At 47.7% G+C, this 23,882-nt stretch overlaps 2 protein-coding genes across 2 annotated transcripts; one reads left to right on the forward strand and one right to left on the reverse strand.

Annotated features, from left to right (window-relative positions):
- Positions 1–261: 261 nt before the first annotated feature.
- Positions 262–496, reverse strand: PtA15_11A206 (uncharacterized protein; the record flags this gene model as incomplete). Its single annotated transcript, XM_053161091.1, has 2 exons — positions 262–410; positions 490–496. 2 exons carry the CDS (start codon positions 494–496, stop codon positions 262–264), a joined length of 156 nt encoding a protein of 51 aa, XP_053025072.1.
- Positions 497–21,605: 21,109 nt separating this feature from the next.
- PtA15_11A207 (uncharacterized protein) lies at positions 21,606–21,888 on the forward strand (the record flags this gene model as incomplete). Its single annotated transcript, XM_053161092.1, has 2 exons — positions 21,606–21,740; positions 21,809–21,888. Coding segments are annotated over 2 exons (215 nt in total), but the record flags the coding sequence as incomplete, so codon positions are not given.
- Between the last annotated feature and the right edge of the window lie 1,994 nt (positions 21,889–23,882).

The following is a 23,882-nucleotide window of genomic DNA, read 5'->3' on the forward strand; positions in this document are numbered from 1 at the left end:
CTTATTTTTATATTTTTATAAGGCCTAAAGTTAGGCAAAAAAAAGAAAGACTGTAAGGTGAATGGACTATATCTTCGCATTTCACTGGTTCATGAATTGTTGTCATGCTGAATGGTGAATTGATTCAGGGATAAATGCACGTATATCGTACAGTTGGTAGAAACGATTCATCAGTAGAAGTCGTTGCTTCTTGAAGCTATGCGGACTACATTGCCTGAAGTATCCTAGCATGGCTAGTACGTCAACACGACTTTGTACCGTTCACTTGTAGTAGCCATTTTGTGAGCTATCGAAGTAGATGTTTCCACCGAATGTATCCATGTAGAGTCGCACGTCTGAATGATGCTTGTTAGTGACGCTGATGGTTAGTTGGGGTAGCTCGTTAGTAGTGCCTAGCGTTACTGTACCGTCTGCGTCGAAAAAACCCGCAAATCATGCATTAGATGTATCCATACTTGGGGCCGGTGTGAGCGGAGCAATGTGCAGCACTTGACATACTCGGTGTAGTTGAACCTGCCGAGATGAGTGTCTAATGTTACCATTGATGCTGTTGATCAGATTGATCATACCTTGCTTGTTATGGAGCCGTCATCGTAGTGCATTGACCCCTGATCGTGGCTTGATTGAACCTCCTAGCTTATCTTGTAGATACCGAAGACAAACTATATCTGCAGAACCCATAGTGATTTCGCAAGATGTATTGCCTGCCTTGCTCACTTGAAGACTACCATCTCCGTCGATGAGTCCTGCTAGCCATTGACAAAATGGTGATGTGAAAAACGTTGCGCGTGTAGTCTCTGAGGTTCCTACTAGACTCGATATATGAACTATATGTGTCGGTCGTTGGTTACCTGCAAATCAGGCCCCCGACATCATGTTTTGACTAAGAAGGGGTATTATAAATATACCGCTTACATACATAGTAATGATGCCTGATTCAAAGCCGTTCCTGCAAATAGCGCAATGCATCATGGATGTGTCCATGAAGGGCCGTTGTGTTCAACCAAAAAATCCGTACTCAATACTTACTTAACTAGTTATCTAGCCTTTAGGTAAGCATAGTTATATCCGCTATTGTATATCCCAACTTACTTGTCTATAAGAATTTAATTCAATAACGTTTCCTCTCTCCTGCATTCTCACCCACCCCCTACTATCGTATACTTAGGTATTCTTCAAACCTAGTCTTAGATAAAGGCTTGAGCTATGTATTATTGGATCTTTTATGTAGATGAGGAAGATATACTTTATATCCCCTACAATGGATATGAGTATCGACTGTACATTAAGCACCATTACAGGCACCCACAAGTGACCCAGTCTGTAGCGATCCTTAGGAGAACCGACGGTCTTAGCATTAGGTAACCTTAACCGTTTTCACTTGCATTGCCACGTGCTTCTTACTTCACGCCACTCGCCCTGTCAGGCAAGGCTCACTTTATATTATCACTATCTTCCTAAAGTTGCATGACTTTATTATCATTATCTGCTACTTAACCATTTTTACCCTAACGCTCCGCTGTTTAGCTTGATTTAGGGCCTATTTTATCCTTATTAAACTTTAAGGAGAGCATATTATAAATTAGTGAGGACTAGAATGTAGTATGATTACTACTTATGCCATCATTCGTTGATTTAGGTCTTTACCTTTCATACACCTGCCTAGTCAACTTCATAACTCGCGTTAAACTCCATCCTTTATTCCAAATGCCTATATTATACACCTTTTTCATTCCGAGATCGTCCTTTTATCCTGGATGCATTTATGCCGTTTAATTACCTCAGCTCTCTGCACAAAACCTATTTCATCCTTACGTGACATTATTTCGTGCACTGAGATAAATAGCTTGTAACTATCCCCTCATGAAAATCCCAAAATGTGGCAGCTGCATTCTCATGGGTCTCAAACAATCACCAAATTAGGTTTTTCTTTGTGTTTCCGCCACTATATCTCAACCAGGAATGGTGATCATTTCATGATATTGGTACCAGAATATTCATCCATTTCCAAAGATTATTTTGGTACAGCTTTCATTTAAGTAAATGCCCAAAAGCAGCTGCTATAGTCTGATTAGTCTCAAAATATTGCCTAATTGGGTTTTTTTGGTGTTTCTGCCACTGTATCTCAACCCGCAATGGAAATGATTTCATGATATTGATACCAATATGATAAGAGAATTTGGGAGATTAATGTGGGTCAGCTCTTGCCCATGAAAAACCCATAATGTGGCAGCTACAGTCTCATGGGTCTCAAACAATCACCAAATTAGGTTTTTCTTCGTGTCTCTGCCACTATAACTCAACCAGGAATGGTGATAATTTCATGATATTGGTACCAGAATATTGAAAAATTTCCAAAGATTCTTTTGGTATAGAGCTTATGGATTGAAATCCCAAAAAGGAGCTGCTATAGTCTCATTAGTCTCAAAATATTGCCTGTTTGGGATTTTATGGTGTTTCTGCCACTCTATCTGAACCGGGGCTAACATTTTTTTCATGATATTGATACCATTATAATAAGAAATATTGAGAGATTAATTTGGGTCAGCTCTTGACCATGAAATTCCCACAATGAGGCAGCTACAGTCTCTTGAGTCTCAAAATATCACCAAATTGGGCTTTTCTTTCTGTTCCTGCCACCATATTTCAACTGGGAATGGTGATTATTTTATTATATTGGGAACAGAATATTCATCTACTTCCAAAGATTATATTGGTATAGCTTTCATGTATGGAAATGCCCAAAAGGAGCTGCTATAGTCTGATTAGTCTCAAAATATTTATGGTGTTCAAAGTTGGTTTGCATAATTTTATGCATGCATAAATCATAAAATCATAAAAATATTTTGGTGAGGAAATTTTGTATTACATAATCAGAAAGTCATATTCCCTGCAAAAAAGATTTTATGATTTTATGATTTATGCATGCATAAAATTATGCAAACCAACTTTGAACACCATAATTGCCTAATTGGGTAATATTTGATGTTTCTGCCACTGTATCTCAACCCGCAATGGGAATGATTTCATGATATTGATACAATTAGGATAAAACATGTTGAGGGATTAATTTGGGTCAGCTCTTGCCCATGAAAAACCCAAAATGTGGCAGCTACAGTCTCATGGGTTTCAAAATATCACCAAATTGGGGTTTTCTTTGTGTTTCTGACACTATATCTCAACCGGGAATGGTGATTATTTCATGATATTGGGACCAGAATATTCATCTATTTCCAATGATTATTTTGGTATAGCTTTCATGTATGGAAATACCCAAAAGGTGCTATAGTCTGATTAGTCTCAAAATAACACCTAATTGGGTATTATTTTGTGTTTCTGCCACTGTATCTCAACCCGGAATGGGAATGATTTCATGATATTTATATCATTATCATAAGAGATTTTGAGAGATTAATTTGGGTCAGCTCTTGCCCATTAAAAACCCAAAATGTGGCAGCTACAGTCTCATGGGTCTCAAACAACCACCAAATTAGGTTTTCCTTTTTGTTTCTGCCACTATATCTCAACCAGGAATGGTGATCATTCCATGATATTGGTACCAGAACTAGAGTAAAAGGTGGCTGCGCCGCTGCAGGGACCAGGTGCCCAGCCCATCTTTTCACTCTGTGGCAGTAGTTCATATGTCCATGTTTTTGAATTATGAATTTACAGAGGGTTTGAGATATTTGTCATCCAGGTTGATCTGTCTTTGGTGCAAAAAACTATGCCTTAACCATGAATACAGTCAAACACTTGAAACCCCAAACCCCTTTGTGGACAGAATTTGCTATGTGTTTAGGCAGATTATGTGGTTTCAAAAGTTAGCTACACACCAAAATTAAATTTTGGTGGAACCAAATGAGTGTGGGGTTTGGAAAGTTCCGCCCTTATACAAGAATGTGGTTTCATAGGTTTGACTGTAACTTGCATTATCCACAATTGACAAGCATTGTTTGTCTTTCCAGGGTTTCACAATTGGAATTTGAAAAACTTTAGTACCCATTTTCTTGAGGATGTAGCTCGCATTAATGATGATTTCATCACTTTGTATAAAATCATGTACCTAACTCAGAAACTCCTACGACATTTGTCTCAGTGAAGAACTAAATACCTGTCGCAAAAACTTTAAGCTGTTTATGATACAGAGTCATTGAGTGGTTCTCTGTTGAGGTTTTTGTCGATGCCAATGTTCTGGTTGCTGGTTATGTGCTCGAAGCGCCAGAACGTCCTCCGGCGTGATGATAGGGATCCTGTTGAGAGCCCGCCGGCCTTATGTCATGCTCCTCAGCGCCGCAGATGGCGAGCACTTTTGATCCAAGCCACCTGTTCCTCGGATGTTTTGTCCCATGTACATAGCCGTTGCCGGCCTTAAACGGCGGGCATGCGAGGTCGATGGCCAGCGTCATCAGGTCGCCGACCGGCCGGCGCTGTGGGGCCGGACGCCTCACTGTGTTGCCACTCCAGTGACTGGGGCAGGTTGGCGGCCTGGGGGCGACCACCTGATGTGGAACTCCCATGTTGGCAGCGCCACCGCAGCACAAGGGATTAATGCCTGCCCGACCATCACGACAGGTTGGCCTGCGGGACGGGCGACCGGTGTGGAGCTCCGTCCGGTGCTAGGCCAGCGGCAGCGCTGGGAGGGGATACGTGTTGCGTAGACTGCCCTCACGGATGGTCCAAAAGATGAGTTGTTGGGATTCGAGTTGACAGCTGTTGGTGGAGTGGTTTTGAAGTTGTTCTCCGGGGTTTGGATCCTTGGCGGCGGTTTGTTTTGATGGGAGAAGATTCTGAATGGGTGATTGGACTCTTGGATTTGGACTCGTGGGACTCAGGAAAAAGTATTCTTGAAATTTTGATAACCCCCTGACTTGGATCAGAACAGGTGCTATGGCCTCCTATCCTCCAAGTTCGCCGGGAACTTGGATTCCTGGAGGCCTGTCACAAGCATGTCATCATCTCCTCGTGCGCCATGCGCGCGCACTACACAACTAAACCAACACAAGAAAACAAGAAAAGAAAGAAAAGAAGGCAGAACAACACCAAAACAAAGCAACTGAAGAAGATCTGAGAGAGAAAGAAGAAAAAAAAAAGAAGGGAAGAAGAAAAACAAGAAAGAAAGCCACAATCTAAGAGATGAAAGAGAAAAGAGCAGGGGAAACAAGATCAGACAACAAACAAAAGAAAAGCAGAAATAAACCCACATACAAATCTGTGTTAGGACCAAGAAAGAGAAAAGATGAAAAGGGGAAGGGATGGGAAGTGAGAATGAGAGGAGAGTGGGGAAAAGGGAGAAAGAGGATCTGAGATAATCTTGAGGGCTGGATCTTGAGGGCTGATCTTGAAGATTGAACCTGAAGCTGACTACCATTTTGACCACCACATCCCACCACCACTTACAGTCTGTCCCTAGACTACTTGCTCGTTCCGAGAATCCAAAGGAAAACGCCGCGCTGAAGAAGAAAAAGGAGAAAACAGAACGGATCCCACGGGCGGCTCACATATGTGGCTGACGTAATGCTTACAACTAACAGTAGTAGGACCCAAGGTGCATACTAAGGAGGGGGACTTACTTTTGGTCAGTAATGCCCCCGCGCGGAAAGTACCACTTGACCTGATCCGCTGCAAAAAGGCGCTTGAGTTTGGTGCCATTGAGCTCCGAAAGGACATAAGAGCCGCCCTCGACCTGCTCGACGACCCGATAGGGTCCATTCCACTTGTGGGCAAACAGTTGACCCCACTGAACCTCCAAAGATAAATTATACGCCAAGACAAGAGTCTCCGGAGGGAGGGGGTCATGGAGCCGTCCAGTGTTCCGGTCCTGCCAATAGCGGTGTGGTAGACGGAAAAGTGAAAAATCAAAAGTTTTTTCTATACTATATATTTACTCACCCTAGGCTTCAAGATACCACCAAATGGACCTCAGAAATGGATTCTAAGGCCAATTTTACCCCTAGTCACCACTGGAAGCATCACTGGAACCCCGCTAGATTGGAAGTTACACCTTCTTGGACCCTCATGGACACGGCCAGCCCTGGTCATCAACCTGTCACACCCCTCAAGTCACCTTTCCCAAGTATATGCATAATCAGCCCCAGCCAAACACATACTCTTTTCTATCCCTCTTAAATCCACTGCATATGCAGGGGACCAACCCCATTTCCTCTGTATTTGACATGTCCCCGCCTCATTTAGGCACCCCTTGCATGAGCTGCATGCAGTCTTCTGATCCCATTTCTGCACTCCTTGCATTAGTCTGACACCACTCATGCACCCCTTGCATGAGGTACCTCTGCATTTGACATTTCCCCGCTTTGTTTATGCACTCCTTGCATAGTATGACATCATCTTTCATTTCTCACCCCACTTTCTGCCTGTATTTAGCATCTTCTGACACCACTTGTACGCAGCCCACCAGCTAAAATCCCTCATCCAGGGTCCCTCTTGTAGCAAAAATCCCTCACATTTGTCTATATAAGGAGCTCTCTCCCCCCCGGTTGTTTTTCCCTCAGCTCAGTATTCCCCAGTTATTTACATACCACCCTTCACACTTACCATCACCACCACACATCACTACAACCCTTATATTTGCAAATAACTACTGAACTCACTCTCAACTCTCACATACCTGTCATCAAACAACTTCATCTGGAACTAGACCAGACCTATCACTTGATTAAAACTTGCCAAGCTTAGCTTGGTGGGTCTTGTTATCTGATAGTATAGAAGGGCAGAGTTTGCACCTCCATCATCCCCTTCTCCATTCAGCAAAAGGGTTTCACAACCACTTTTGAGTCTTACAGCGGATAGACTCTTCCCAAGAATTCATCATTTGCTTGTGCGCCAGTTCCCGGGACTCCTCGCTGCGCTCAAGCTGTCAAGAGCGTGCCACCAGAAATTTGGATGTAGTGCGAACATTCTCCCAGTCGACACCAAGAAATGAATTGATGTCAAGGTCCACCGGAAGAGCCACCCGTTGGCCAAATACCAATTCATACGGCGAGTAGCCAGTTGATTGCTTTGTGGAGATTTGGTCCGCGAACAGCACCAGCGGAAGGAACTTTCAACAGTTCTTCCCCAATTCCCCGGCTAACTTGACCAGCGCCGCCTTGAGAGGCGCATGCCCGCGTTCCACCATACCCTGAGCTTCAGGGTAATAGGGTGTCAAGGCCATGCTGACCTGGCAAGGACCTGAGCATATCCGCAAGGGATCCACCGAACTGCAAACCCCCATCCGTTGAGTATGAACGCGCTAGACCGTATCGCATGGTCCAATGCTTGTGAAAAAAAAACGGCGACCGCCTCCGAGGTGATGTTGTTCAGGAATTTTGCTTCGACCCACCCTGAGAAGTCGTCGCGGGCGACGATAAGATACTTCGCCCCACTAGCCTTGACGTGGATGACGTCCATGGAGACTCTTCCGAGTAGTGTGTCCTCTCCGGTTGGATAACAAATCTCCATCGGCCGCCTTAAGTCTCTCTTTTGGCACGCTTCGCAGCTCCGGCACCAGAGCTGCACTGATTTCTTGTGAGCAGGCCACCAGAATCGATCCGCAATCCGTCAATAGGTCTCTGTCGTCCCATGATGGCTGATATTCGCGTGTAAGAGCCCGAGTATCTCGTTCTGCTTACTTGGCAAAGTAACCACAATCCTGGGGAGCGGAATACCCCGCTTCAGAAGGCAACCCGCTTGCACAAAAAATTCCGACACCTTCCTCTTAAGGGCCTGAAACGCCCTCTGTTCCATATCGCTAGGCCGCTTGAGGGTTGTATGGTACTCCTCTAGATGTCTCCAGAATCCTTCTTGAAAACCCGTGTACTCCAACCCCACCCCAAGTGAGAAAGAGAATGCCGGCCGGATAAGCGGAGACTCCTCATTGAACTCCTCCCCGGGAGGGTCTGACTCGTCATTCCGCCGGGGACGCCTGGAAAGCCCGTCCGGCATAGTGAATGACTTGCCAGGTCAATGAGTGATATCAAACAAAAAAAGATGAATGAAGGCTACCCAGCGGGTCATTGGAGCGTTGGGAAGACTTGGGGAATTGATCATCTGCACCAGAGACTGCGCATCAACAAGTAGCTCAAAATGCTGAATCTGAAGCTTTTTCAGGACTCTTGCGACGCCGCATAACTCTAACTTTGGTTGTGAGTATTGTGACTCGACGTCCAAGAAAAGGAGTGACTCGTAGAGAGCCGGCCTATCCAACCCGTTCTCATCCTCTTGAGTGAGGACAGCACCACCCGCGTGGTAGCTAGAGTCCACAGCGAGTTTGAGTTTGCCGGCTCCCAAGCTGTAGTCCACCTTGACCAGCAGGATATCCCGACCCACAAGTTCCTTCAGGTGTTGAAAAGCCGACTCGCAATCCTTGGTCCAGTCGAAAGGAGAATCCTTGCGGGTCAGGCGTCAAAGTGGAAGACAGAGCTGGGATAAGGAAGGGATAAAAATCCTAACGTACACCACTATTCCAAGGAAACCCCGGACTTCGGTGGCGTCCTTTGGCGTTGGCGACTTGAGAATCTTATTTATCTTTGCCGTCGCCATCCTGCGCCCTTCTTTGCACACAACATGGCCCACGATTTCTAGGGCGGGCACGCAGGCCGCCAGCTTCGTAGCCGACACCGTCAAACCAGCCTCCTCGATCCAAAAAAGGATCCTTTCCAAGGTCACGGCATACTCCCAAATGAAGTGTTGCATGCCGGAGTGCCATGGTAAGACTTTGTTGCCGTAATCCGTGACAGGGCCCTTGATTCCCCCGTCATCAATGAAAACTCCAGCATGATCCGGTATTTCTTCCTGCAGGACCCACATCATCTGTGCCTGGTATACGGCGACAGAGTTTGTGGCGCCCTGCGGGAGACGAGTTAGCTGAAATCTACCAAGTGGTGTGTCAAAGGTGGTCAACGGTCTAGAGATCGGATCCAGCGCCCGCTTGTTGTAACCGCCCAAGATGTTGCCCAAGCCGTAACACGCCTGTCCAGAGAAGGACTCAACAAAATCTTTGGTAGCTGGAGGAACCCCGGCGTCTTTCACGGTGACTTTGTTCAGAGGTTGCCGATCGTGAACAATCCAAAGCTTCCCGTTGCTCTTAAGAACGCAAAACACAGGGCTTGAATATGAGGAAGTCAATTGCTCGTATAATCCGTTGCGCACTTGTTCCCGCAAGAGCCTTGTGTATTCGTCCAATTTTGCCGCTGGTATAGGAATCCGCTTTCTCTGCCACGGTTCATGCTCAATGACTGGGATTATGTACGGAAGACCGTAAGATTCTTTGAGGAGCCCCCGCTCAGACTCGTTGAAGGCAATGCTTTGGTTATGCTCGGACAGAACGTTCTTGAGGAGGTTTAACTTGTCCGGCCATAACCAACCGTTGGGTCCAAAATTGACCACTGCTAGGCGCTCCGCCGTGAAATGCCCCTTAGGGGAAAACGGGCCTGCCAGCGAGTGAGACAGCGTTTGATAGGGATCTCGGGACAAAGGCGGTCGCTGAAGGGGTGGATTGAGAACCTGCGGCATCGGTTGATTGACTGGCCTAACCTTTCGTGATACCGGCTTGTACTTTGCTGCGAACGTTGCATGCTCGCCGGCTTTCCAGGCGCCCAAAAGCGCTGCTTGAGATTGAGCTCCGAGGCCACAATGGAGCAAGCTCCATGTCCTCAATTCAGAGAAATCTTCAAAAGGGGCCTTATCTGCGTAAGAAAACCCGGACGGCGGAGAGCGGCTCACAATAGTGGCACAAGGTAGAGCTTCGACAATATTTGGAGCATCACACCCAGAGGTGCATAATTGGAGAGAACTTACTTTTAGTCTCCCATCCCTCCGCAGAACGCCTTCTTCCGCCTCATCCACACAAGCCTCTATTGTTGGCAAAATTAGTTTCACCTCATTGCAGAGGATCATTAGTTTATCCTTGTCGCAGAGGCTCGGAAGTTGAGCCTCATTGCGGAGGGTCTCTGCAGACAAGCCTAGTATAACCTCATCGCGGAGGGTCTTCAAAGACGAGACTACTTTATTCTTGTTGCGGAGACATGGATCAGATGATGGTTTAATCTCGTTGCGGAGACGTTCTTGAGGAGATGACTGACCACCTGGAGGAAAGGAGAGGGGCAGAACTGGAGATTTGCTCACGAGTGTGGCCCAAGATATTGTTTTTGATAAAACATTAGAATCTACCCTGGGGTGCATACTTGGATGGGGACTTACTTTGACACTTTGTGCCCCTGCTGGACATCCATCCTGATTGTCGCGAACCAGCCTCCCGCTTTTTGAAGGTTTGAAAGAAAAGAACTGATCAAAATGAAGAACTAGAGAGCTGACAGAACCGGAACCGATGTTTTTAGGATTTTCAAGATTTTCTTGATGTTTTTGCTCTTGACGATTTTTGATTTAAACTTCTGAGGAAACTGAGAGTAATGAAGCTGAGGGAGGAAAGAAATGATGGGTCAATGGGCCAGAAGCCGATCCGCCGGTGAAAAGCCGAGACCCTTGATTAAGACTGCCGGCACATGGATTGGCCCCATTCATAAAAAATGCTTCTCCTCATGTGAGTCTTCTTTGAGGCGCCCGCAATGAACCAAGACGCTCTTCCGACCGTGAGCTGGAAACTTGCGCTCCCATCTTCCCTTATCTGTTAGATTTCACACAACTAAGATAATTGTATTTCATGTGAGTTAAGGTCAATCCAACAGTTTTGTAGACAGAAAGATAAAATAGAAAACAATTGTGTACCTAAGAGCAGATCCGCTTGGTACTGAGATAAGATAAAGAAATATTCTAAGGCTGCAGTGCAGCTGAGGGAATCCACTGATTCTAAGGGCTGACAATACTGGAGACTTTGTCAGTATTTGCGCTCCATAGGATGCGTTGTTGGTAAAACAGCTCCTTACATAGGCTCAAGTGTCTTGTATATCAAGAATCACCAATGCAAGCTAGGAGAGAATCGGGACCGCAGTTATCTGTTGCAATGCGCAAGGATAACTGTCAGTCTATGGTCATTTATGACTAGAGCACTGCAGCGATGAACTCACCTCCGTTACCGGGGTTGAAGATTCTATCGCTGAGGCTGGGACCAGTTCGATCTTGGGGGTCGGATACGAATGTGCTGTGAGATTGTAAGGATACTCAGATCAGCTCCTTTGATCCTAGCTGAGGCTATCCCAACAGACTCACATACCTTGTAGGTGTTTTGTCCTGTTTGGGTCGCTTAGGCGCTTCGTTGGTTGCTGACGTGGCTGGAAGGTTTGAAGTGGAGGAATTAGCTTTAGCGTCTTCCATCCGCCTGAGGGCGGCATGCATATTGCATGCGCCTGGAGGTCGCGCCGGCTCACCTTGGTCCCTGGTAGGGTTAGGTTTAGCTGCCTTGCGCTTCCTCTGATTCGGGGATGTACCCAAATCCTGACATTATTGACCGGGCAGAGAGTTACTTCGATGTTCCTGCCACTGCTGTCCTGCAGAATGATTCGCTCCCCAGCGGTTGGTGAGAACAGGAGAGATGCCCTGAAATCCATCAAGAACGGGCGTCCTAAAATGAAAGGCCCGTCGGCCCTAGTAATCCAGAAATGGCAGGTACCAACAATTGAGCGGCCGATGCGAATTGGCACGTCCTCCGCGATCCCAATCAGCTCGCAAGCTTGATTGTTGATTCCGTACACCGCTGAACTGAAATTAACTCTGGGTGTGAGGTTCAGCTTCAGTGCTAACGAGTCCAAGATGAGGTTTAACTGAGAACCCAAATCAACCAAGGGCGAAGAGATAGCCTCCCCTTCCCCAACGCTACAGTTAAGATATCCAAGGGGGCACGAGTAAAGGTTTGGGTCGAATTCTCCTTCCGGGTCGATTCCTTTGGCGAGGGTACCCGAATTAACCTTCAAATACTCAGCACCCACTTCCACGCGACGGCGGGAAACCCACTTCTTCACGCCATCTGAGACGGCTGGAGAAACGGAACAAATCTCCCCGAATGTCGTAGTCACTGGCAGCTCAAAAATCCTCTTGACAAGACCGTCAACCGCGTCGGGGTGGTCGCGAGAAACCTCTCGCTCGAATTGCACCTTTGGCTGTTGTCCTGCGGCTTTAGAGGGAGTGACTGGGCGTGCTGGCTGCTCCTTCGGCGGAGAAGACTCAGGATCTGGCTTGTTCATGATCCTGTCGAAAAGCTCCTGCTCGTCCTCTTCTTGAGGTCTTGTCGATTCTGTGGGCACTCCAGCGGCCTTCGCGACTGAGTTGTCTGAAATAAGGGAGCCTTAAAAGGCCTCGTCTCTTCGTGTTGCTTCCTGCTAGCCGGGTCGGACTCGTAAGCTCCGGCAAAGGATTGAGAGGAGACTGCCGGCGGATACCAGGGGTCCAACGATCCACAGCTTGCCTTGTATTCGGCGGCGGCGGCACTAGATGACTGTCGAGTTGGAGTCGGAGGTCTTGGCGCCCCCGCGGAAGAAGTTGGGCGAAACGATGCTACAACATGTCGGATGGGCCTACTGCGATCGGCCGGGATGGCGCCCCGTTTGGGAGAAAGAAATTAGTGCCTTTTTGTTCGACGAGGCCCTCCTCCTTGTCTTTAGCGAGCTCCTGACAACACATATTCCCATGATTCTCCCGGTGGCAGTAATAACAGACCATTGGTTGACGCTTGGTCGGCTTCTTATCGGGTATGGCTGCGATCTTCTGGTCTATCTTGTGAGATTTCAATTGACTAAGAGCATTCCCACCGCGGGCCCTAAATTGGGTCCCTATTTGGGATTTACCTGTGAGATTTCACAAGACTAAGATTTCATTTCACTAGTGAGTATGCGATCAATCCTAACACACTAGGAGATATAATGCAAAGAGATGAAAGAAACATTCATGTACCTAAGAGTGGATACAAGACCGACTCTAGAAAAGGAAATATGAAACTGGATTAGGGAAGGGAAACACTGCAGTGCAGGCTAAGACACGTGATCGTGCTAAAAGAAGCGTGGTTCTTTTAGGAGCAACTGATGTCTATGTCAGTGCCTAGACTCAGTTTAGCTCAGAGTTAAGGGAGCAAGAGATGTCTTACTTAGACTCGAAGGAGCTTAATCCTTACGGACTCCAGATACAAGCTGCTAAGGAAATGGAGCAGCTGTCGTCTAACACAGAAGTGTAACGATCAGTCAGCTCCTGATCCTTGCTATGGAGTTGGGCTTCTGCAAAAATCTACTCACCTCCAATGGAGGGATCCGATATTTGATTGTTGAGGCTGTAACCTTTTTGGTCTGGTTTGGCGTAGGGTGCGAGCTTGCTGCAACATAGTACCATTAGGTACGCATCAGCTTCGGCACTACCTAGCTATGACAAACCCTACACAAGCGTGACTTACCTGCTTGAGGGTCCGCTTCGCTTGGGTTGCTTGGGCTCTTCGTCCGGTTCTGACGTGGCTAAAGGAGAGGAACAGAGTTTGCGCTTTTAGCTTCAAACTTCTGTCTTGGAGCCACAAGCATATGCATGGGCCTAGGGAGTACGTAGACTCACCGCTACCCCTTTCGGTGTTAGGGTTTTGATCCTTGCGCTTTCTGTGCGCTTGCGCACCACCTGAGTCTTGACAGCCCGCCGTGCTTCGAGCCGGTAGGCTGGAAGCAACTGATGACAAAGTTTTGATGCCAATGGTTTCAAGTGCTCTTTGAATGTTGATGCGCCCAACAGGTTTGGTGAGGAAGTCGGCCGCATTCGCTTCGGAGCGAATGTAACTAAGCTGGATCAACTGCCGGACCACTAGTTCCCTAACAAAGTGCAATCTGATTGACATATGTTTGGTGCGAAAACTATTTTGAGATGTTTCACTTTTGGCGAGGTCGATAGCACCACGGTTGTCCACCAAGACTTGCACGTTCTGCAGATCAGGCCTTGTTTTCACTTCTGATGTCAAGTTTGATAGCCATGCTAGTTCCCGACCTAGATCAGATAACGCCTTGTATTCCGCTTCAGTGGTGGACAAGGAGACTGTAGCTTGCTTTGATGATTCCCATGCTAGTACGTGAGATCCCGCCAGAATAGCGAAGCCAGTTGAGGATCGTCGAGTGTCGGGACAATTTCCCCAATCAGCATCTACATACGCTTTGAGTGTGTTGTTGCTGTTTTTTAAGAATGTGAGACCCAGATCCTTGGTGCCGGCTAGATACCGGTATACCTGCACCGCCGCGTGGTAGTGATGAATTCGGGGATGTTCGAGGTACTGAGACAGTGAGCTGACGGCGTAGGAAATGTCAGGGCGAGTCAAGACACTTAAATAATTTAGCGAGCCTATGAGAGCTCAATAGTTCACCCCCGTCTTGCGGAACTCTGAGATTTCTTGCTGCGTTGCCTTCTTCATGTAGACTTTTGGGTTTAGCGGACACAAAGCTGGATGTAATTCGTTAAAACTGAATTCCTCAAGCTTTTGTTCAACAAACTGAGATTGATTGATGTGTACCCCGTTTTCAGACCGCTCAATATTCATGCCCAGCAAGAACTTCGCCTCGCCAAGGTACTTAATCTTGAATTCCGCTTCCATTTCTTCCTTGAAGACAAGCGGCCGCTTGCTGACAAACACCGAATCGTCGACATGAGCAAAGACATAGGTGTCTTCCCTGCCCGGAACACCCCGCCGGTAGAAGACACAAGGATCCGCTAGAGAGATTGTAAACCCAATTGATTTAAGGTACGTTGATAGTCTGTTATACCAAACTAGCGGAGCCTGGCGCAAGCCATAGATGGCCTTCTTGAGCTCCAGAACTGAATTCGGCAGAAACTCGAGCCCAGGCGGCGGCAGTAAGGTGACTTCATCATCCAATGGACAAGTCAGAAAAGCGCTCCGCACATTGAGCTGAAGAATTTCCAGATCGTTGTCCACCGCGAAAGATATAAGCAGCCTAAGCAAGCAAGGACGACCGGTTGGTGCAAACCTAGCGAGAAAGTTCACTCCATGCTTCTGACAAAATCCCTGCGCACATATCCTTGCCTTGAACTCGGTGACCTGGTTCTCTGCACCAAGCTTCTTCCAGAAAGCCCACGTTGCCGGTATTGGCAAATCCAAGGGGAGGCGAGGTCGCACTAGCCAGACTTTGTGTTGATCCATTTTCGCCGCCTCCTTCAGTTCCGCCTCTCTCCATCGCAAGGATTCGGGAGACTGCATAGCCTGGCAATGATTTTGCGGGTCGGTGACCACAGTTGTGTGGAACATCTGACGTCTGCCGTAGTTCCAAATGTTCGCCGGGTCAATATCACCCGTGATGAGCGTTGGATGTCTAGGTCCAATCACTTTCAACACCCTTCTAGACGTTGGAGGAGCTGGCGGAAAATGGTTCGTATCTTGCTGATGTTGTTCGGACACAGGACCCTTGGGATCACCCTCCTCTTCCTCACGCTCTTCACCATTAAGTTGCGGTCCAGGAGCCAAGTTGCCGCGTATCTGATGTATGTCCTCCTCTTCTTCATGATTCAGCTCCTCATCCCGTCTTGCAAGTTCTAGCTCTTCCTCCTCAGTGAATGGAAGTGGCTCGTCATTGGTGAAGGCCGATAGCTTATTGATGCCGTAAGCAAAAAGACTGCGATGTTGCGCTGGGCATTCTGGAAAGGTAGATTTGTCGAAATCCACATGCTTTGACGTTACAATGACTTTGTCCTGAGGTCAATACACCCTGTATGAAGAGAAGTCATTATCATAACCGAGTAGACCGCCGTCCCACGCAATGGGTCCAAATTTAGTGCCTCAATTCTGTTTTGGTTTGACAATCCAAGCTCGACATCCAAAAGGCCAAAAGAAGCGCATGTTTGGTTTGATTTGGAACATGATCTCCATCGGAGAGGCACGGCTTTTTGCCAGGGAGGGCAAGCAGTTGGTCGTGGCAGTAGCCGCTTTCACCGCTTCACCCCACCACTCGGGCGCCATATTCGCCTGCATCATTTGAGTCTTGGTCATTTCAATGACCGTTCTATTCGCGCGCTCTGCAAAGCCGTTGTGTTGCGGCGTTGTGGAACTACTCTTGGGATGAATAGAGCTGGAGAGGGAATGGTGCTTTAATGGGCTGCCTCTCTGGGAACAAGAAAAAGATATAAGAGTGTGGACTCTTATGGAAAGGTGTGGCTATAGGGGATTCTTGAGGTATGTCTTGAGGGTTACTTTTCTACTAATCTAATATTTTGTACATAGATAACAAGCTTGTCCAATCTGATTTATTGGCATAAGCAAGGCTAATGATAGGTGACCAGTGATCTGAATTACTTTGACAGGATCTGATGGGGAACAAAGGAAGAGGAAAACAACCCAGTTTATATACACAAGAAAGAGGAGCCATGAGGAAACAAGGATAACCTGAAGGGAAGCATAGAACGTTCTACTTCTATAGGATGAAACAGCCATGTGGTCAGAGTAGTGGGTCAAGGAGTCACATGATGGTGTAATAGTGGGTGGGGATGATGCCATCTTCTGGGGGCTATGGTGCAATCTTCCTAGTTGGAGGAGAGGATATGTGAGACATAACAGGGGTAGAATATTCTATGATCTAAGATAGGAGTAGTTAGGCGTTTCAGGAAGCGTTTCAGGAAGTGTTTCAGGGTAATCTAGGTGGGGTTTGGGGCTATGTCTAGTATAATGTGTATCATGTTGGGTTTGGAGGGTGAAGGGTTTCAAGGGTTCTTATACATCTTTGAGCACATAGTTCTAAGGAAACACTAGAAAAAGGGGGTAAAATGTGATCTGGGTAGATGTTTGAGACTAGGGAGAGGGGTTATCCAAGAGAGGGGGAGTGTGGGAATAGGAAATACTATTATCCAGGGTATGACCATTGAGTGGGGATGTTGAGGGCCTTGGGCTTTGCTGACAAGGGGGCCAGAGGTATGGGATTTAGTCTTGAGGTGTGACAGCCTTTTGATTGATGGTTGCTGGTTTTCTGGGTAGATCAGGATTGGCTTACCACAACGGAAAAGGTTTGCGGTTGCCGTCTCGGATAATGGAGGATGTTGGACTCGTTGATGTCGCTATGAATTCTGGTAGGGTGACGTGGTCCGTGAATGATGAGACGCCTTCGAGGCGGCTTGGCTTCCTCATCAATGTTGTCCATGATTTCATCTTCTTCAGAAGAACCCGGATCTCCATTGATGTTCTCGTCTGAATCGCAGCGTTGGTTGTTGATGTGACTAGTGACTGCCTCAGATTCGTTGATTTCTTCGATGTCGAAAGGCAGGACCGGCGAACCAATTATTTCAGCAAACGGTGAGTGCGTGAACGAGTCAAGGCTGGGATTGAGCGCTGACATGGAGGGAAATATGGATTCATCAAAGTAAGCGTGACAAGTCTCAATGACTTTCCTGTCATTGATGCGCACAACACAACAGGTGGAGTAGTTGTTGCTGTAACCTATTAGAATTCCTTCCCACGCAACTGGATCAAATTTCCCAGTGCGAAGGGCTTTTGGTTTGATCATCCATGTTTTGCAGCCAAAGGGTTTAAATACTTTGAGGTTTGGAACCTTCTTGAATAACTGTTTGAGTGGCGATATCTTGCTGCGTCCGAGTGAAGGAAGGCAATTGTTCGTCATCATGGCCGTTTTGACCGATTCGCCCCACCATTCCTTGGCCAAATTGGACTGAATCATCATACACCTAGCCATATTGATAATGGTTTTGTTTGCTCGCTCGGCTACACCGTTGTGTTCTGGCGTGTATGGCGGTGCAACGTTGTGGTGAATTCCGGCAGTTTTGAGCTGTTCAGATAATGCCTTGTTGACAAATTCTCCACCTCCATTGGTGATTAGCTTTTTCATCCAATACCCAGTTTGATTTTCAAAGAAGGTTTTGAATTCGATGATTGCTTTGCAAGCCATGGATTTCTCTTTGAGCAGAGTAACACTTATGTATCCGGTGTGTTGGTCGACCAGCGTCAGAAAATACCGCGCCCCAGAGTTGGTTGAAGGGGAGATTGGTCCCACAAGGTCTCCGTGAATTACTTCAAGTGGAGCAGAGGTTTTGTCAAAGCTGCTTTTGAAGGGGAGTTTTGAAGTTTTACCAAGCATACAGGAATCACAGGTTGCTAATGCGGAGAGAGATGAGTCGTTGACAGCCACTCTGATCCTGGCAATGCTGGCATGTCCGAGACGGTTGTGCCAGGTCTGGAAAGGCGTAGTGTGGAGGGAATGTGTGGTGGTGGTGAGCGTGGTGACGAGCAGGATACCAGACCAATGGGAACATTGAATTCAAAGATTCCATTGACTAAGTTACATGAGAAGTATATGTTGTCGTCAATGACTACCTCGTAGTTGCTGGCTACCTTTTGGATCTGCATGCCCTTCTCCATGAGCTGCCCAACCGAGATGAGGTTTCTGGTGAGAGCTGGGACGTAGAGGGCGTTTTGAAGGACCACGACCTTGCCTGTGGCTTGAAAGATTTGCACTATTCCTCCTCGAATTGCAACTAGATCATCTGATCCTTTTCCGGTGCTGATTGGTATGTTGACAATTTCGGTTTCTGTGAAGAAGGAGAGATCATTGAGCATATGGTGCGAGGCTCCGGAGTCAAGTACTGCTGCCAGAAGGTGCGGCTTGGTGAGCAGACAGTGAGCCGTGCTGAAGTTTGCAAATGCTGGGGATTCATACGAGTTTGCGATAGAGCTGGATTGGGTAATCGGAGAGGTAGTGTTGTTGCTTGTGACCGGAAGATATCTGATGGGTCTTAGGTGAGGGTAAAGAGCCCAGAATTTTGACTCCGGATGGGTGGCTTGTGGATTGTGAACCTTCTTGCCCCTGGGCGGAGGTCAAGATCGGGAACTGCTTGCAAGAGCAACCACAGATTTCTCAGCATGGTTTGTCTTGTGAGTGAGTTCTTCATGATTGGCCAGATCTCTGAGTTTTTCAATGAGAGCCTCAGAATCGTTGAGTAAAACATTGTTGGTGAGAAGAGGATTGGTTAAGCCAGGTCGTTTGACGGAGATTTTTGCAATGATAAAACTGCAAACGTCCGTGTCCAAGATGACTTTTCCTATAGCCGCGAATTCCGCCAGACAAAGCTCAACATGGTCTAGAAACTGATTGATATCGCCATTAAAGAAGAGGTTGGTCCATTTGTTTGTGGCACAAGTCCAATTGTGTATTGTATTGGATCCATACATCCTTCTTATTTTGGACCATATAGCGAAACCGTTGGAAGCGCGCTGGGGAGGGACGATGCCATGATAAATTTGGTCACCTACTTTGGAACTGATGATAAAAGCAGACTCGCTGAGTTTCTTTGTGACGGCTGCGCTAGGATTGACGCCAGGGTTGACTGTCACGGTTGCGAGAAGATCCTTGTGCCCAAGATAAGTGGTTAACCGTTGCGCCCATATCGGGTAATTGCTGCCTCCGTTGAGCATCGGGAGGGTAGAAAGTTCTTCCTTGGTGGATGCCATTGTCGTCCTTGCTCTTTTGTTCTTTGAGGAGGTTACTGGTGATTGAGTTCAAGACTGTAAATCTGTGAGATTTCAACTGACTAAGAGTTTATTTCATTAGAATCGGGTTTACAAAGAAACTAGTGATTTGTTAAGAAATGGAAACAAGTCTGGCTCTTACCTAAGAGCAAGGGTAGATAGGCTACTAGACTGTGTTAAAAACAGTGAGAGGTTACAAGTAAGAGTGAAAGGAGAAAGAGCAGAGCGCAGATGAAATGTTTTGGAGTTTTTAAGTGTTTTAAGAGGAACTTGAAGAAGAGAATTATCGCTAGTGAATGCACAAGTATTATTCAAACAAAGAGAGAGTTTGGACAAGTCTTAGTTCGGGACAAAGAGTGGAAGATGGATCGTGATCGCTGATTGAAACAAACAGAGTTTAAGTGCTTGGGGGATTTGCTTAGTGCTGTCTGGTGAATTCAATGGTGAATGATGGGTGCTGATGTTAGTTCATTGACCGAACCAAGAGGCTGCTTTTATAGCCAAGATTCTCTGTGCTTACAGGTACAAAGTCCGCAAGGACGAGCATCCTTTCTCACTGATAAATCAGGGTTCAGGGTTTGATTGCGCCACATCCGGTAAAACAACGGGGTTTTGGGCTGAAACAACGCCTGCTAAAGCTGCGGTAACAAAGGATACGAGTTGTATCATATTAGTTTGGGATTTCAAACTGGTTCGTTCACAGCTTGGTCTTTCCCAAAGAGGAACACTTACAGCTGAGGAAACGGGTTGCTTCCGAATCCGTAATCTGACATATCTTGTGCTCGAACGCCTCCAACATTCTGGAGAGCTCATCCATGTTCGGAACCGGTTTCGACGCTATGGGTGCCTCTCTGGGGCGACGGTCCTCGCCCATCTTCTTCATGACAGAATTTCCCTCTTGAAAGGCCGAGACAACAACTGGTTTTGCTGTCCTTGACTCTTCAAAAGTGAGCGCTGTTTGCTCCTTCATTACCCCGTCCACGGCCGCTTTGAGGATCTGAAATGTTGGGAGCTTGAACCTGTTATCAAGAGTCGTGACCATCGTCCTATCCCGAATAAGCTTCTTCCTGATCTCATCCTGAACTGTAGTCGCGAAAGCTTGGTAGTAAGAGTTTCGGATCTCTTCCACCGAGTCGATGTGAGCTTTTGAGAGGAGATATGATTGGATGGGCTCCCATGACTGCCGAAAGGTCTGATAGTCGACTGCCGAAGCCACGCCTCCCTTCGCCGCCCATTCCTCGACTAGCGACGTCAGGTCCCGCGTTGTGAACCTTGCCGTATCCACTTGCCCCCAATAGGCAATCATTGCGGCCTTGAGCTTCGGCCAATCACTGCCAATATGATTGTATCGGTTGGCTACATCCGCGCTTACATCAGATGTTTTGAACCGATGTTACATTGGTGGAAGCATCCAACTTAACTGTCTTGCAATGTTACAATGGCGATGGCAGATGTTACATCGCCGTGGTCCGATTTCAAAAGGGATGGTGGCAATGTAACATCGCCGGGCACCCCACCGACACAAGCCTTGGTTGACGTCATGTCGACCAAGTTGTATACCCACTCAAATTACCTCCGACTCAACATCGGCCCAAGGCGAGATTGCATCGGCCATCAGCAACGCAATAGTTGACTCAAAATCGGCAGGGGGCGTTTTTGGATCGGTGTTGACGAGACTACAACAGTATGGCACGATGCAACCTCGCCCTTGGGCGACACAACTCCGCTTTCGCTCGATGCAAACCCGCTCCCGGTCGATATAACATCAATTTCCGCCAATGCAATCTCGGTCAGAGGACCCGACGCAATTGCAGAGTAGGATCACACCAGGTACATAAGGCAAAACACTCGAATTACCGGGGCCTCCCTCCTTGAATTGTCTGTGTCTCCATATCTGCTAACTGGGACTATTAGTCCTGCTAAACGGGCACAGGAACTTGATACTTGTTTCTTAGATGATCATCCACCAGCTAACTTGAACGGGTCAACACGACTCGGCTTGCTTGCTCGACTAGTATTTTTCTTATATTTTATCAATAATCAAAGACCCATGCAGGTGTTCTAGAATCTGCACTGGATCCCACCAAATCACCCGCCGCTAATACAATATTTGGGCTCTCTTATTTGTTGATTGGACAAGCAGCTACACGACTTCATTTGTTGTTCAATTGAGGCTCAAATCAAAGCTGGTGCTGAAGCAAGAACTTGAAGCGCCCGAATGGCCGAACGCCTCGGCCCGGATTCCAAACGGGCGGCTACCTTGCGCGCTCCATTGTTGGCTTCTTCCGGTTCTTCCGGCCCTTCGGTTTTTGCCAAGTCTTCTGAACTTTGCCTCGCAAGATTCATCCTCCACGTGAGCAATTCCTTGTCTTCTCCTCATCGCCACCACCTCTATCTCATATCTCACTTGACAATCGCAAGCCAAGGCGGCTGATGCTCGCCGTCAACCCCTTCCACGTGTCCGACTCCACGCTGAGCCTCAGCTTCTCCGCAAAGCCTGAGTGGGTGCCCTGGGGTTCCTGCTGGCCGCGGCCGCCGAGCGCTTCGACAACGTGCTTCTCTGGTTGCGCGCCAACGACCTTGCCAGCCACCCCCAACCAGCTTCTCGCCCCGCCCTGTCTCCCGCCGTGCACGGCTATCCGGACGGACTCGCCTCCCACCCCGCGCACCCGGCTGCTCTTCTTCCGCCGCCAAAAAACCCTGCGGCTGCCCTTACGCCTGCCTGTGTCTCGTCGAGTCCAGAGCCGACGGCCCGCTCTGGCAACACTATGTCGGTCTCTTTGCCAGCTCCAACAAGCGCCGCCTGCGCCCCGCACCGCGCTAGGCAATCGGCTTGAGAACACCCATCCGCCTAAGCATGCACTCAACCATCCGGTATCTGCGGAAGACAATCCTGTGCCCCGTGCGACTCTCAAGCTCGCCAAGATCCCTCAAGCTCAGTGCCCCCATCGATGAAGCCCCCTCCATCGCCACTGACCATCTGTGTGGCCTGCAGATTTCGCAGGCGCTCGTCTCGTGGAGCCAGACCTGGAGTCCCCGGTCGATGCCCTTGAGCTACTCGGCTTGTGAAGCCTCCGAAGACCCTACGCGGTGCCCGTGCAGGAACGCCGTTTTCCCGGCTGCCCCCCGCACGTCATCAAACCCTAGACGCCCAACGAGGCCGCGCACCGGCTAGACACCTATCTCCGACGCTGCGCGAGATCTTGGACACGGCTGTGGAGGTCACGCGCTGGACGCCCAGACAGAAGAGCCCGCGGCGGCGCCTGCCGGCCACTTGGTGGCCCAAGTGATGGTGGAATGCGCGCTGGGCAGCGTCAGCCGACGAGGAGTTGTGTGCCGAGTCTTCTTGCTACAGCCCCTCCGTCCGCTTGCGCCCTCGGGCCGTGCCTCTACCCGCCTCGGCCCCCATCCAAGACCAACTGGCAACCGTTCTGACAAACCCAAAACCACATCCGCGCAAGAACCTGCTTGCCCGCGCCGCCTCCTCGACCCCCTTCTGCTTCCTACGGAAATGAATAATGAGGATCAGAATTTATGTCAACTGTGTATGGTACATTATGTGGTTACTGTGGTGGTCTTTTCGCTGAGTAGTTTCCAGCGGACTATTAACTTCCATAGATGTGTTGATGTTGTCAAGGAATGAAGCAAATGGATCTTTGCACATGAGCAAATAATTAGGGAGATTGACTTGCCCCTGCGGTTTCTTTGGGGGGAGCAGAGCTAACTTTACTAAATCCCTCCTAGGGGGAGGGACTTGCCTTACAAGTTACAGGTAATTTTGGCCTGAGACAAACATCAAATTTCTAGGTCTTTGCAAATCTCTATGTTTGTGTAATCTCCCTCTACTAGCTATTACTACATTCAGAATTAGAGTCATCAGAAGCTTGTCTATCTTCTGCCATTGTTTTATGTCTTTTGCTTCAACCAAATCATATATATGATGTGATTAATGTAATATCAACAAAATCCATCCTGGTTCAAATAGTATGGTTTTGAAATTCACTAGACTTTTGAGATTGCTCTGCCACCGCTTTTCACAGATTGTGGCTCAAGATTGTTCAAGAGCAAGGATGTATGTTCTGGTCAAATTTTGCAAAAACATTTGGCTGTTTAGTTTAAACTCTAGTACATTGAGTATTGGTTTAGTCTATGCATGTGCTCATACATGTAACGTGTACATGTGGCACTGGTAGCATGTCAATCAATCAGGTCCCACTTGCTGAACACCAAACTCCAACTCTGATCTCTCTCTTTGCAGATAAATCTGTTCTTGCCTATTCTCTTCTTTCTCATTGTTCTCAACCCTCAACCTTCATCACCACCAAGAAAGATAAACTGTCACTACACTAGAGGTGACATCAGACTAATTCCATTGAGCTACCCACCAGTTGCACAGTTGGCTGCATGGACATCCCCCTGTAGGAAACAAAGGGGCCATTGTAGCCTAGTTGTGGTAGCACCAGAGCTGGAAATAAGTGACAGCTATTGTTGTTTG

Source organism: Puccinia triticina, chromosome 11A (assembly GCF_026914185.1).
Source record: "Puccinia triticina chromosome 11A, complete sequence".
Taxonomy (NCBI): Eukaryota; Fungi; Basidiomycota; class Pucciniomycetes; order Pucciniales; family Pucciniaceae; genus Puccinia; species Puccinia triticina.